The 15,109-nt window shown below is 36.3% G+C and overlaps 2 protein-coding genes across 4 annotated transcripts in view; both read right to left on the reverse strand.

The window, feature by feature from the left end:
* Positions 1-37: 37 nt before the first annotated feature.
* LOC107554859 (homeobox protein TGIF2-like) lies at positions 38-4,895 on the reverse strand. Its single transcript, XM_016237497.1, has 2 exons — positions 4,674-4,895; positions 38-1,121 (listed from the first exon to the last, which is right to left on the reverse strand). Exons 1-2 carry the CDS (start codon positions 4,893-4,895, stop codon positions 276-278), a joined length of 1,068 nt encoding a protein of 355 aa, XP_016092983.1. The 3' UTR covers positions 38-275.
* A 7,048-nt stretch (positions 4,896-11,943) lies between these two features.
* LOC107554879 (disks large-associated protein 4-like) overlaps positions 11,944-15,109 on the reverse strand; it is a 107,666-nt gene continuing 104,500 nt past the window's right edge. For 2 of the 3 annotated variants that reach the window (XM_016237518.1, XM_016237517.1), the window contains 3 exons: positions 14,953-15,044; positions 13,791-13,946; positions 11,944-12,405 (listed from right to left, as the gene is read on the reverse strand). In XM_016237518.1, the coding sequence (XP_016093004.1) occupies positions 12,172-12,405; positions 13,791-13,946; positions 14,953-15,044 (482 nt within the window). In that variant the 3' untranslated portion in view covers positions 11,944-12,171. The remainder of the gene's footprint in view (positions 12,406-13,790; positions 13,947-14,952; positions 15,045-15,109) is intronic. The other variant, XM_016237519.1, reaches the window with a different exon arrangement.

Raw genomic sequence — 15,109 nt, forward strand, 5'->3', positions numbered from 1 at the left:
CGGAACTTCACAAAGTTAAAAAAAAAAAAAAAAAAAAAAAGGTAAAGGGTTTTGGTTTAAAAAGTTTTTAAAAATGTCTTAAAAATACGTTGTGGTGTAGAGAAGCTTCACTCCGGAATCCCCTGAAGAGAATTTCAGTGAAGAGCCTCTCTGGGTACCAAGCAACATCCAAACGGTATCTGTGACAACGATTTGGGGAGGCATCTGCTCCAGAGTCTTCCAACAAAAAGAAGCAAACAAATGGGAGTCTAAAGTGACTTTGTCTGCTTGAGTTTTTAGTTAACCGCTTCCGTGACCGTATTACGTGTGTACTGTGAAACCCATGTGTGTGATACCACATTCGCAGGTGGACCGGTTTGTCGAACGCTCCACGCAAAGCTTCCAGATTTCACATCGGAGACACCAGCCGTGCTTAGATCGACGGGAGGGCCTGAAAAAGAGTGGCTCATGATAGGAACCGATACGGGTAATACTGAGCTCTCCGTCAAGCTCGGTGCAGCATCAGATTTGTCCCTTGAAGGAGTCTCCGAATCGCTGTTCTGGATGAGCGCTCTTGAACTTTCGTTTGTAGGTCCGTTTGGTTGCTGCTGCATCGTTTGTTCTTTCTGCTGACTGACTTCTTGCTCGGCCGCTCGCTGCAGGGCCGCATCCATCAGAAGCTTCAGATCGCTGAAATCTTGAGGGCAAAGCTCCGGTGGGGTAGGTGGAGGCGTGTTGAACAGGACCCCATTTGGGCTCACCGCTCCCAGGGTTTGGACAGAGGTAGAAGCATACGGTATGGTCGTCAGGTACTGGTCTCCAGTTAGGCCTTCCCGTCTCAGCAGACCTCGAGTGTCCAGCTGCATCAGAGCCTGAACACTGCCGTCTCGGTTTCCTGACGACGGCAAGCAACCGGCTCCAGCCAAAATTGCCGTCGCAGTGTTACCCAACAGCCTCAAGTCCAATATGGGGGCGGGGCAGATGACAGAGGGGCGGGTCGCAGAGTTGGGGCATTCCGGGGAGGCGGATCTGTCTGGTTTGCTGGTGCGTCGTGACATTGTAAACTGAGTGGGGTCTTTGCCGTCTTTCCTCAGCAGGTCCGGCAGGAGCCTCCGGCGGGCGTTTATGAACCAGTTACAGATCTACGAACAAAATGAAAGACTTTCGTTTTAGAAACTAAAAACGCCATGGGACTGATCACATTATATAAAGTTCATCAGAATTCATACAGTATACTTATGTAGCCCGATATATAGTACATAGCGAATCTAAACCGCTTGATTGCTTGTATCACAAAATGTAAACTATAATATTGGAAGCTCTAATCAGACAAAATCCACAATTAGGCATGAAGATATAAACATCATGATTTTCTGTATAATCTGCTTTAAAACGGTGTGTATTGTGAAAAGTGCTATAAAAATAAGTTTGACTTGAATAAATAAATAAAACCATAAAACAAAACGATAAATAAATAAAACAAACAAACAAACATATACACATATATATATATATATATATATATATACATATATATAAGAATCACTCACACACAATCAGTCATTTCTAACCAAAAAATACATAGTCCAGGTACTGGCCTGAAACGAAGACGAGTAAACAACCATTTTCAAATTTAGGTAACAAGTTTAAATTTATGATACATTTGCCATTTTTAGCCAATAAATACATTATAACTAACTAAAAACTGACTATAGAAATTTAAATGTCTTTTCTATGGCCATTTAAAATTTTATTAATTAAACCCACTTGAAATTTCCTGATATTTCCAGATTTTCCAAGATTATCAGAGGAACATAGAGGAAAAAGCACTATCTAAAGCCAAATGTAATATTATTATATCCTAATAGCCTTCATAGTGTTTGATACAAATGTTGAACTACAGAAACTGATAAATGACTGATCCTGTCATTTATCAGTTAAAAAATTAACTGGTAACACTTTAGTACAGGGACCAATTCTCACTATTAACTAGTTGCTTATTAGCATGCCTATTATTAACATATTGGCTGTATATTAGCACTAATAAAGCACATGTTCTCCATGATCCCTACCAATACCTAAACCTAACAACTACCTTCCTAACTGTTAATAATAAGCAAATTAGAAGTTTATCAAGGCAAAAGTCATAGTTAATGGTTTGTTAATAGCGGGAACCGTACCTTAAAATAAAGTGTTACCAATTTACTTGCAATTTAGACATTAATTTAACATTCAATTACTATACCCATTTTATCCTCCAAAAATAACAAAAGTCCAATTTAAAGGAGGTATTGTATTGGTGATACGGTCTTAAATATATCTTGGTACAGGATCAAAAAGAAAAAAAAAAAGCATTTTTTGAATCCTAAATTGGCGCCCCCTGATGGCGCCGCAGTGAACTGCACGCTGTGTCAGACAGACAGCTGGCTCTAATGGAGACCAGAGGAAATATGCAGCACAGGCCTCGCCGCCTGCATTCCTGCTCTCTGACAACACCGCAGCTCTCGGACAAGGACAAAACACAGCGCAGACTGTGTGGGAAAGTCCAAGTCTTTGAAGATTACATCCAAATGTAGAAGAGGATCAAAGACACAAAAAAGAAAATACTAGAAAGAGAACATTTCTTAAACTGAACTTGATGATTAACAAGACTTTTGTCTCTGGTCCACTATGTAGCTTAAGCATGAAAGAAAAAACATGCTCACTTAAGACACAAAAAGGACAACAGACATTCATATCCAAATTAACAGGCGTATGTACTATATTCTGAAACCATATAAAAGCTGCGAGGAACAGACCAAAATTTAAGACTAAGTTTCCATTTATGATACTTTTATGGTAATTTTGCCCTCTTTTGTGCTTGAAAGCTTCAGTTTCACTGTTTTGCAGGGAAAATATTGTACAGATTTGAAACGAAGACAAGTAGAGAATCATTTTCAAATGTAGGTATCAATAAGTTTAAATTTATGATACATTTGTGGTAATTTTGCCATGTTTAGCCAATAAATACATTGTAACTAACTAGAAACATACTATAGAAATTGTAATTTCTTTTCTATGGCCATTTAAAATGTTATTAATTCCCCAGATTTTTTTCCAAGGCTGGAAACTCCATTTGAAATGTCCTGATATTTCCAGGATTATCAGAGGAATAGAGAGAAAAAGCACATGAAAAACATGAAAGCGAGTAAAGGACAATTTTCAAATTTAAGTCTAGATGAGATTAAAATGTGATAATTTTGCTGCATGTGCTTGAAAAGTACAGTTTCATTGTAAATGCATGGACAATATTGCACTGATTTAAAACAAAGGCAAGTAAAGGACAGTTTTCAACTTTAAGCCTAAATAAGTTTAAATTTGTACAACTTTTTTAGTTTCATTGTAATTGCAAGGGTATATCATATTGGTTTGAAACATGAAGTAAAAGGACATTTAAGTTGGGGGGGGTGGGGGTGTAATGCTATTTCATGCATAGTGAGTTATTTACACTGTTAAGAGTTGGATTCTCATGCTAAACATGGCCACAGTGTCAAAAAACGAGTTGGTCGTATGAGAGTATTTCTGTGCCAAATACACTCCTTCCAGGTTTAAATAAATTTCGGAAAGTTTTTTTCGAGTATGGCCCTTCATGACGTCGTGAAGAGCGGAATTCCTTATAAATCTGATCAAATTAAGCATGGACAATATTGCACTGATTTAAAACAAAGGCAAGTAAAGGACAGTTTTCAACTTTAAGCCTAAATAAGTTTAAATTTGTACAACCTTTTTAGTTTCATTGTAATTGCAAGGGTATATCATATTGGTTTGAAACATGAAGTAAAAGGACATTTTTCAAATGTAAGTTCGGGGGGGGTGGGGGTGTAATGCTATTTCATGCATAGTGAGTTATTTACACTGTTAAGAGTTGGATTCTCATGCTAAACATGGCCACAGTGTCAAAAAACGAGTTGGTCGTATGAGAGTATTTCTGTGCCAAATACACTCCTTCCAGGTTTAAATAAGTTTCGGAAAGTTTTTTTCGAGTATGGCCCTTCATGACGTCGTGAAGAGCGGAATTCCTTATAAATCTGATCAAATTAAAGACTCTTCAGAGACATGAAGGATGTAATACTACTCTATAGGTACTCAAGATTAACATGAGATTGGCAGAAACGGTGTGTGTTATGTACCCTTTAAAGTTTAAACTTATCATACTTTTGCATTCAAATGTCAAAGTTTTAGTTTTATTCTACAGGTTTGTATTATACAGGTTTGAAACAACATGGAGTCGAGTAAAGGACTATTTTCAAATTTAAGTCTAAATAAGATTAAAGTATGACAGTTTTGCCTTTAGAGCTTAAACTTAAACTTTAGACCCGGATTTTAAAAAAATCTCCTTTACTTGCATTTCTGTTTCAAAGCAGTATGATATTTTCCATGCAATTACAATGAAACTGAAGTTTTCCAGCTCAAAGTGCAAATCATAAATGTAATCCTATTTCGACTTAAATTTTAAAATGTTCTTTTACTTGCCTTCAGTTTCATTGTAATTGCATGGAAAATATCATACTGCTTTGAAACAGAAATGCAAGTAAAGGAGATTTTTTTTAAATCCGGGTCTAAAGTTTAAGTTTATGATAGCAGTTTTAGTTTTACTGTAATTGCATGGAAAACTGCATGCAGAAGTTTAGGTCAAAGGATCCCGTTACCCTCACCTGTGACACAGAGAGATGCGTCTGTCCAGACAGGCTCAGCTTCTCCTGCTCTGATGGATAAGCGTTGAAGCGATGCTCGTACAGCCAGTCCCTCAGAACCTGAACGGATTCTTTGGGGAGGTTTCCACGGCGGCGGCGTTTGGCGGCAGACCCGCTTCTGCCGCTGGTGGACAGGTTGAGAGGGTAACTGTCGTCTTCACACGGGTCACACTTCAGCGTCATTTACTGCAGCTTTCTCGTTTTTTGAAAACGCTTACATTTTACACTACACAGGTCTTCAAAAGAGATCAAACGAAAGTCTGTTTACAGACGCGAATAAACAAACGGGGCCGCAGCGCAGACGCGCGAAAAGCAACAAACAAACGCGCGCTGACGTCATCGGAGCACAATGATACAATGTAACAAACGCGCGGAAGTCAATAAAGCTGCAAAGATTCGAACGCGTGAAAAGCAAACGCGTGCATCAGCCGCTTCACGAAAGGCCAGAACCAGGAGCACATCTGCGTTTCACGCGTTCAGTCTGGAAATCACGCCACGCGCAGATGGACAGCGTGTGGAGACACAGATCTGACGCGCGACGCCCCGCACATGCACACGACTCTCACCTCTTTTGTTGGGCTTCATCCTGGATGCTGGCAAAAATGCACAGAATGCTGGAAGTTGCTGGTGTGGAAACGCGGGTCCTCGTCAAGCGGAGAGTGTGTTCCTCTCTCTCTCTCTCACACACACACACACGAGTCAGATCAGACCAGACGAGAAGCTCCAGTAATCAGTGAATCTGCTCATTAGTGTGTCATGAGGGAAACGCTCGTGTTGACAAACAGCCGTTTACCTCTCCAGCAAACTCTCTCTTTCTCTTTCTCCCTCCGTCCTCCCTCAATGACAGGCTCTAGATCCCTCCTCCACGCTCCAGGGGCCAATAAGGGCCCCACATCTGTGTGTCATCACTCTTTCATTCAAAACTCACAATCCAAACACTTGTGAGAGAGTTCATTTCATCAGCTGCATTTTAAATCTGCAGTCCAGATCTTCATTTTTGGAATCTTCCAGGCTTTTAAATAAGTTATCTAATTTTGAATGGAACTAGAGTGATGTTTTTAAATTCTAATCGCATTTAAACATTCTATTTATTTATTTTGATCTACCCCTTTATATCTTATGTGAAACTGTGCTACAGTTGTACACGTGCTCTTCTAACAAATAAATTGTATATATTGAGTTTGTTTGTAAATCCTATTTTGCATTGCTTTATTTTCTTACATACTGCGATATCTGCATTAGGCACTTGATATGTGCGCATATTTATTTATATCCATTTTAACTTTTCATTTGTGCATGCATTTTATTGTCTTTTTTATAATTAATAACACATATTTTCATAATATAAATAAAATACATTTTTCATTAAAAATATTTTAAATAGCCTATAAAATATATTTTTTGATTTAATAAAAACTTCAAAAGTTTTCAGCTATATAACTGCCGATAAAATATCAGTACCAAATCTAAATAAATCTATAATGTAATTTACAATTATTTAAAAAATTTACCTTTTATGTAATTAGTTTAAATAAAAAGAGATAATTTATTTTATAATTTTGACTATGAATATTTCTTTCTATTTTTCTTATTCTACCTCCCATATTTAATTGCAATAGCATTTTTTCATTTTGTTATAATACTTGTATTCATATTAATAATAATCTTTCTGTCCAATATAAAAATCTGTGTTCCCTGCTTAGAATACAAATATGGGCTGGTCAGGGAAAATGCTCATATAGATGAATGTTTGTGTGAGTGTTCGTGTGAGTCTGAACCTGTGTATCTCAAACCTGTTAAACCTAAAAGTCTCAAAGTTCAAATGTATTCATGGCTTATGGACCATGACAGGATATGCAACATTATGTTTCTGAACAACAAAATGTTTCTCAAAATTACAAAGTGTAGCTTTTCCAACCCGGCCTGAACATTAACGCCTGCTGGAAGAAAAAGGTATTTTCATAAACGCAGTTTTTGTAGGAAATGGTTCAGTGTTAGTTTGCATACAGATCAGATTTGTAATGTATTTTCTTAATGCCTGTGGCAAATCTCACTCTTTCATATGCAGGAATGCGCAGTTCACAGTCACCGAGAACAACAACTCCTCTAAACGCTGAAAAGAACTGCTCATATTTCACTTCTGCAGCTACAGCTTCCTGACCACCGAGTGTGTCACATTCTGACCTGGATGGAGAAAATGGGTTTCAAAAGACCAAGACCACATTATACATTTTTTTTTGTTTACATTTTTAATGAGGAAATACATATATTTTATATTTAATTTCCTTTATTTTATATGTATGTATGTATAGGGTGCTGAGAAAGAATAAAGAGTCACAAACACGTTTGACCTTTACTCAGATTTACTGTATTTCTTACTAAACAAAAGACCCTGACATACACAGCCTAAACTTCATATAGCATTAGACATATTGAACAAATCCTAGTCAGTAAAATATGTGCTTGTTTCGTAAAATATTGGTTATCAATCTTTATTATAATAATAATCTTAATTCTTGTTGCTACAAACTCTTGCATTTAGATGATTTATTGTTTGACGACCCCCAAAAACTAGTAAAACACAGCTGAAGAAAGAGAGCGCGTCCCGTCAGGTTGATGTGGAGATCAGAGAGGGTTCGATCGCTGTTGTGTTACGGCTCAGTCACTTAACAGGTGTATAAAAGAGTTTATCTAGTATCCAAGCAGCATGAACAGAGAGGTGCAGAACACACCTCCCTCTGTTGCAAACAAGAGTTTCTCCGAAACGCATCTGGTGTGCCGAGGAGATAAACACGGCTTCTGAAGCACACGCTCTCTGTGTGTGTTTGTGCCGTCGTCCTCAGGGAAGCCCACAAACATGATGGAGATCACATGTGAACACATGATCGGGAAATGAATGATGTGAAAACCAGTTTCACAACACTGAAGCACTGGACAGTGAAAAACTCGTCGCCAGGTGGACAATTTAAAGACATCCAACTGATACAATAATGTCTTCATAGAAGTCCAGACAAATAAATGATCGTGACATGGTATCTATAGAGTGAATAGTCAAAGACAAACGCGTATTTTTGCAAACATTGGTGTCGGTTGATTTGTCTGCACTTCTCAGTGCTTAAGACATTCGTGCTGCAGGAGCGTCTGATTTCATCTGAGACGCTTCAGTATGTCATAACTACAACCATAAAGCATCTGCTTACTGAATCCCTGAACAGAATAACTGTTGTGTAGATGCAGATAATGCTGACAGTAACTTCTGATCACCGCGTGAAGATGCAAAACTCAAATGTTAGGCATTTGCTGAACAACTGAAAATAAAATAAGATGAAAAAGGTACCCACATTAAGATTTGTATTCATTTTTATTTAATGGAAAATGCTAATTTTAACATTATTTATCAGTTTCGGTATGTTTTTCAGTTTTTAGATCCATAATGCATCTAGATGTTTACTTTTGTTTAAGTTTTTGTGTATAATCCCTTTCTTTTCATATTTATTCATTACTCTATTGCAGATTGTATACAACCCCCCCCCCCACACACACACACACACAAAATTACTACAATGCATTTTTAATGCATTTAAATAAATTTAATTATTTTTTAAATAAAGTATGAAATAACTCATGATGCATAAACACCATAAAAATATAGAATAGGAGTTACTATTATTTAAATTCTATTTATACAACATGGCAGAGTTTTTGTGCTTGTCTATGCAGATTTCATTGGGAAAATAGTACAAAAGGCTGGTAAAACATTATTAAACCAGGTTTCCCACATGAAATATGAGCCTCGAGTTTACTAAACACAGGATATGAGTATTCAAATACTCCTGTACGAGCCTGATCCATTATTCTGGGTTTATCTGTGGCTGTCAGCCGTTTGCAGGGCTGAATATGAGAGGACAGTCAGACATTCAGCAGGCGTCAACGACTCAACCGACACCAAATGGAGCGAACGTCTGGGAGAAAGAGGCAATTCACACCGGCAACGACGCAGCCCATCACTGAGCTGTTAGTGGAGCCGCAGTTTGGGCTGATCTGGGGGACATTTGTCACTGAATGCAGAGCTGCAATAGTTCATGAGTTCATGACAATGTATGTGATGAAAAATTATGTATAACGTCAAAAAGTTTGGGGTCTGTACGATTTTTTTTTTTTTTAAGAAATTACAACTTTTATTCAGTAAGGATGCACTGAATTGATCAAAAGTGATAGTAAAGACATTTATAATGTTACAAAAGATTTCTATTTCAAATAAATGCTGTTCTTTTGAACTTTCTGTTTATCAAAGAATCCTGAAAAATAAAATGCATCCCAGTCTCCACAAAAATATTGGTCTGTTTTCAACATTGATAATAATCAGCATATTATACTGATTTCTGAAGATCATGTGACACTGAAGACTGGAGCAATGATGCTGAAAATACAGCTTTGCTCACAGGAATAAATTACATTTTAAAGGAACACGCCACTATGTTTGAAAATAGGCTAATTTTCCAACTCCCCTAGAGTTAAACAGTTGAGTTTTACCATTTTTCGAATCCATTCAGCCGATCTCTGGGTCTGGCGGATTATTACGCCGGAATGAGAGTATAGTTCCTAGCCACATCGGCCTAGAAAATCACAACTTTTCATTTTCCGTCGGTCTTAGTACACGATGTAACTACAGAAGTGTCAAGTTTTAAATAGGAAAAATATCGAAACTCTTTGGTCATTTTTGAGCGAGATGCTAACGGTCTAATCAGATTCAATGATCTATGCTAAGCTACAGCTAAAAGTGCTACCGCCAGACCCGGAGATCGGCTGAATGGATTGGAAAACGGTAAAACTCAGCTGTTTAACTCTAGGGGAGTTTGAAAATTAGCCTATTTTCAAAAATAGTGGCGTGTTCCTTTAACAGATATTCATATAGAAAACAGCAATTTTAAATTGTAATAATATTTCACAATATTACCGTTTTTACTGTATTTTTGATCAAATAAATGCAGCCTCGGTGAGCAGAAGAGACTTCTTTCAAAAACCTAAAACCAACCCCAAACTTGTTAATGGTAGTGCACGGAAAGAGTTACGAAACGGAGTACGTTTATATTGGACAAATCAGAAGTATACAAAGGACGAAATTAATAAAACTGCATTAAGATTAGAATATGTAGGTAAGATTTCTTAACTTGCAGCTTTATCAAATACTTGTATCTAATCACCTTCTTTGATAAAAAAAAAAGTCAAAATGTCCAAATCGAGTCACATTTTAGTCAGGACATCATTTGTAATTCTCATATCGACTGTATTATTGAAAATTCCCAGTAAACACTTTCCCAAGAGTTTACAACATCCCTGATCAACAGTTACAGAAAAGTCTGTTTCATCTACTCAAATCTGGCATATTTTATACTATATTTAAACTAACAGGAGAAAAATGGGAGCAATGATGAGGAGCGCCAAGTGCAGTTTGAAAGAGAAACTGAATGATAAAATCATATTTAGCTCATTACTTAAGTTTTATCAAACTGCCCACAAAGCATCTACACTACGTGTTTTAGGGAGCGCTGATTAAATCGTGATATTATAATCTCACGGGGTCATAGCATTACCCACAATAATGATCCACAGGCACTTCATTCAATAAAATATCAGGTTAGGTTGTTTTTCTTAAAAAAAAACAAGGAATACTGGGATTGAAAACCTGTTGAAGCACATCGACAACCGTGAGACTCCAGGACCTGAGACGGAGAAGCGGCTGAGGTACGACAGCTTTCGTTAGATATCCCACAATGCATGATTTGTAAACATCAAAACAAATTCGACAGGAAATGGAAGAGCGCCACCTGAAACACACGACATCTGTTTATCAACCAGCAGCAGGCTGGAGAAAAAAAGAGTTTTCTCTAAATAAGAGACGAGGAGCATCACCGGCTGAAAGAAGAGAGGAAGAAGAACAGAAAGCGAAGCGTGTAACAGGAAGACGTGAATTTCAGCGGGGAAAGACGCGAGCGGTGGGCGACAGACGGGTTACAGGAGTTCTTATCCAAAATATTAGAACATTTCAAACAATCTGATAGAATTTAGGACAATAATCATTATCAATAGCAGTTCGATCTTAATTATCATATCAATAATAATATTATTAGTGCTGTCAAACGATTAATCGCATCCAAAATAAAAGTTTTTGTTTGCATAGTATGTGTGTATGTTCTGTGTATATTTATGTATATATAAATGCACACACATACAGTATATATATTTAAAAAATATTTACATGTCTATATTTATATACATATAATTATAAATATATTAAATATATAAACATAACCTATTTTTCTGAAATATATACATGCACGTGTGAGTATTTATATATGGGTCAAAGACGAAATAGAGTTTAAGCATAAAAACAATAAGTTTAATACTGCTTTAAATTGTTGTTGTTTTTCCCACAAAAATTTTAAGTTTAATTTAATTGCAATTTTTTTAGTTTTTCGGAGCAAAAAATAAATATCATACATTTTCGCCTGATTTACAGAAGACACCCACTAAAATGTAATTCAGTGTAACAATCTCATCAGGCATATTTACAACAAAAATTATTTTATGACATATTAAAAAACTAATTACTTTCACCCCAAATACTAATTAGTAAAATTTGCCACTATCCTAGGTTTTGCCCATTTGTCAGGAAGAATGTTTACTCTTACAAAAAATAAATATCATACATTTTCGCCTGATTTACAGAAGACACCCACTAAAATGTAATTCAGTGTAACAATCTCATCAGGCATATTTACAACAAAAATTATTTTATGACATATTAAAAAACTAATTACTTTCACCCCAAATACTAATTAGTAAAATTTGCCACTATCCTAGGTTTTGCCCTTTTGTCAGGAAGAATGTTTACTCTTATAAAACACAATAAAATGTAATATGCTCCCTTATTATTTTATATATTTTAATATGTACAGGTCAGAATAAACATGTTGTTTGAATTTTTACAGAACTATAAGTGTTACACTGAATGACGATGTAACATTATTTCAACCAAATTTGAAAATTTTATTCTCCAAAAACCTATTTGAAACCTTAAAAGTAGACACTTTACTTGCATTTAATGTGCTTTCTATGCACATAAAATCCCTTTTGTAAATTTATTTTGATGCGGACATCTTCACGTCTTTGACCCACATACATAATAAATATACACAGCACACATACATGTATTATGTAAACAAAAACTTTTATTTTGGATGCCATTAATCGTTTGACAGCACTAGATATTATTAATTGCAACTATTAAGATTCGTTGTGAGGTTTTCCTTGGCAGTCCCAAAAAAAGAGTTTTGTTCGCACCGCGTCGTTTCCGTCACCTGCGTTTATTAAACATCGGCGTCAAAAGACAAAAGCAGCTTTTCGTATTGTGTGTGTGTGACGCCGGAGCCCTTGAGCGTGTTTGGTGTGCGTCTCCTCAGAGCCGCGTCTGCGCCTCGGGCACGTAGATCTCGATGCTGTCAGCGCTCTCCGTGGCTGAGTTCTGTTTGACCGACTGAGCTCTCTTGGCCGCCATGAGCCGCTTGCGAGCCTCCTGTCTCTGTTTGTCCACCGCGTCGTTGCTCTTCTCTCGGCCCAGGCCGGGTTTACTCTTCCCAGGCTTCTTGGGCACCGGAGGAGCCTGTTTCTGGTTCTCCTGAACGTCACGCGGCTGGAAAGATCACAAACCATAAGAAACAGACTCTTAATTAGGGCTGCACCATTATGACAAAACTAGAACTGTCGATTATTCCCTTGAAATTGTAACTGCGATTATTAATTACGATTATCACAAATGTAAGTTTTGAGTAGCTTTATACCATTGCTTGAAGCAACTGCATGCCATATTTTTATATGAAAATAAACAAGGTGAAAACACTCTTCCTAAAAAACGTGCATTGCTTTTCTATAGTATTAAGCCTCAAATGTCAACTATCCACTGGTTCTGTTTCTTAAAAAAAAAAAGTTAAAAAAAAAAGTTAAAATATGCATGGTATTATAATGTTATCCCTAAAACTAAAATTAAAACAATGGGAAAAACCCTTAAAATAACACACACACACACACACACACACACAATGTAAGTATTATTATTCTTTTTTTTTTTTCTTTAATTGCGATTTTGAATGATTTTGAATATGTAATTGTGGCATCCGTAACTGTATTCACGATTAGAAATTTGATTAATTGTGCAGCCCTTAATGCATTTATGTTTTGGAGTCAGCGTTGTTATTGTTCATTGAAACTATTCACAATAATTTTAGGTAACTGAGCATATTATTATGATTTCAAAACCCTTAAAATAACACACACACACACACACACACACACAATGTAAGTATTATTATTCTTTTTTTTTTCTTTAATTGCTTTTGAATGATTTTGAATATGTAATTGTGGCATCCGTAACTGTATTCACGATTAGAAATTTGATTAATTGTGCAGCCCTTAATGCATTTATGTTTTGGAGTCAGCGTTGTTATTGTTCACTGAAACAATTCACAATAATTTTAGGTAACTGAGCATATTGTTATGATTTCAGATGATCATGTGACCCTGAAGACTGGAGTAATGATGCTGAAAATACAGTTTTGATCACAGAAATAAATTACATTTTGACATATATTACAAGAGAAAACTGTTCTTTTAAATTGTAATAATATTTCACAATATTACTGTTTTTACTGTATTTTTAGTCAAATAAATGCAGCTTTGGTGAGCAGAAGAGACAAAAACATTCAATCAAAAACATAAAAACATCTTATTCCCAACTTCTGACTAATAGTGTAAATAAAGCCAAATAGACATACATATAAATTAAATGAATAAAAATGACAAAAGCACATAAAAATGACTAGAAAAATTTATTTTTCCAAATAGTAACAAATACCATAAAAGTGTACATAATTACTATAATTATTTACAAGTGTAAATAATACTAAAATAACACTGTTCTGAATGTGAATATCTACATTTGCAAATGACAATTTAACATCCGCATGGCATCAATGGCAATTATTTCTATCCCTGCTGATGTTTCATTAGCTGTGTTTGTACCTGCTTCTCCGGCGAGTCTCCTTCCAGCTTCCAGTCGTTTGATTTGAGATGATAAAGCTCGTCAAACTTGAGGCTGATGTCTTCTATTGAGAGCTGAAGAAGATCCCAAAACCCGGCCAGATCTTGAGCCGTGGCTCTCGGGTTTGCGTTCACATTCTGAACAGACAGAAAAATAAGTATTGTATAAGCATTTCATCAGCTGTGCACAAGAGGGCGACACATCTCTGTAGCTCGTAAATGTGCTGCTCTTGCCATTTTAGCCGATTTGATCACTAATGCTGAACTTTAGTCAGAATACATGCTATAACAAAAACCGACCAAAATACAGACCTACTAAAGATATTTTGAAGAATGTTGGTAACCAAAAAGCTGATGGTAGCCATTGACGTCAAGTGTATTTTTTATCCCATACTATAGACGTCAGAGGCTACCAGTTTGGTTTCCAACATTCTTCAAAATATCTTCTTTTATGCTCAAAATTCATGACAGCATTTTCCTTTTTGGATGAACTATCCCTGAATTTGTGTATATTTTGCATAAAATCATTCTTGCATAAATTGTTGCACTGAATTGAAGATAAGAGTAGTTTTATGAATAATATACACCCATTTATTCTGCTCGGTATGCTGTATACTTCTGTCTCAGTAAATGAAACACTGAAAATAAATCATTCTGGTAAGACACTGAATCAGGGATTCTGCCAGTTTTATGGAGGTAAATTACAAAATATGAAGTCTTGTTTTCTGAGAAATGTATCAAAATGAAGTGAATTTAGGATTAAAAGGTCAAATATCTGCCAATAGACTTAAATCAACTTAATTCAAACGGAAAACAGTTTTAATACCCCATGGACAGATATCTGTTCTCATCAGTTTCTCAAGTAAATGCTTGATTTAAGGCGTTTAGATATTTGTACTGGAAAACATAACAAAAATACTGATAAAAGATATTCATGTGCAACATTTAATACAGTGATTTGAATTGAAGACTTTCTGCTCCGATTTAAGAACTTTTAAGGCCTTAATTTGTGGAAGGGCAAAATAAGGCGTTTTAAGACCTGCAGAAACCCTGTTAGGTTTCACCAAGTAAAAAAAAACAACACTGCTGGATTTGTGCCATCTTTCTTCTGTCATTCGTGCTTGAACTGCTGTGATTGACCTACCAGGTTTTGTTCACACAGGCCTCTGAACTGCTGGAACTTCTGGGACATGAGGAGCTGAGCGCAGCCCACCGCGCTACGGACCTTCCCCAAAACTACAGACAGAGAGAGAGAGAGAGAGAGAAGGAGAGAGAGAGAGAGAGAGAGAGAGAGAGAGGGA

This window comes from Sinocyclocheilus grahami, unplaced genomic scaffold, assembly GCF_001515645.1.
Source record: "Sinocyclocheilus grahami isolate Dianchi unplaced genomic scaffold, SAMN03320097.WGS_v1.1 scaffold517.1, whole genome shotgun sequence".
NCBI classification, from domain to species: Eukaryota; Metazoa; Chordata; class Actinopteri; order Cypriniformes; family Cyprinidae; genus Sinocyclocheilus; species Sinocyclocheilus grahami.

Bases quoted from the DNA above. Each gene is read 5' to 3' on its own strand.
- LOC107554859 (XM_016237497.1), bottom strand. From the start codon at position 4,895: ATGACGCTGAAGTGTGACCCGTGTGAAGACGACAGTTACCCTCTCAAC. The intron at 1,122-4,673 runs GTGAGGGTAACG...TTTTGTTCGTAG, and splicing joins CGCATCTCTCTGTGTCACAG to ATCTGTAACTGGTTCATAAA.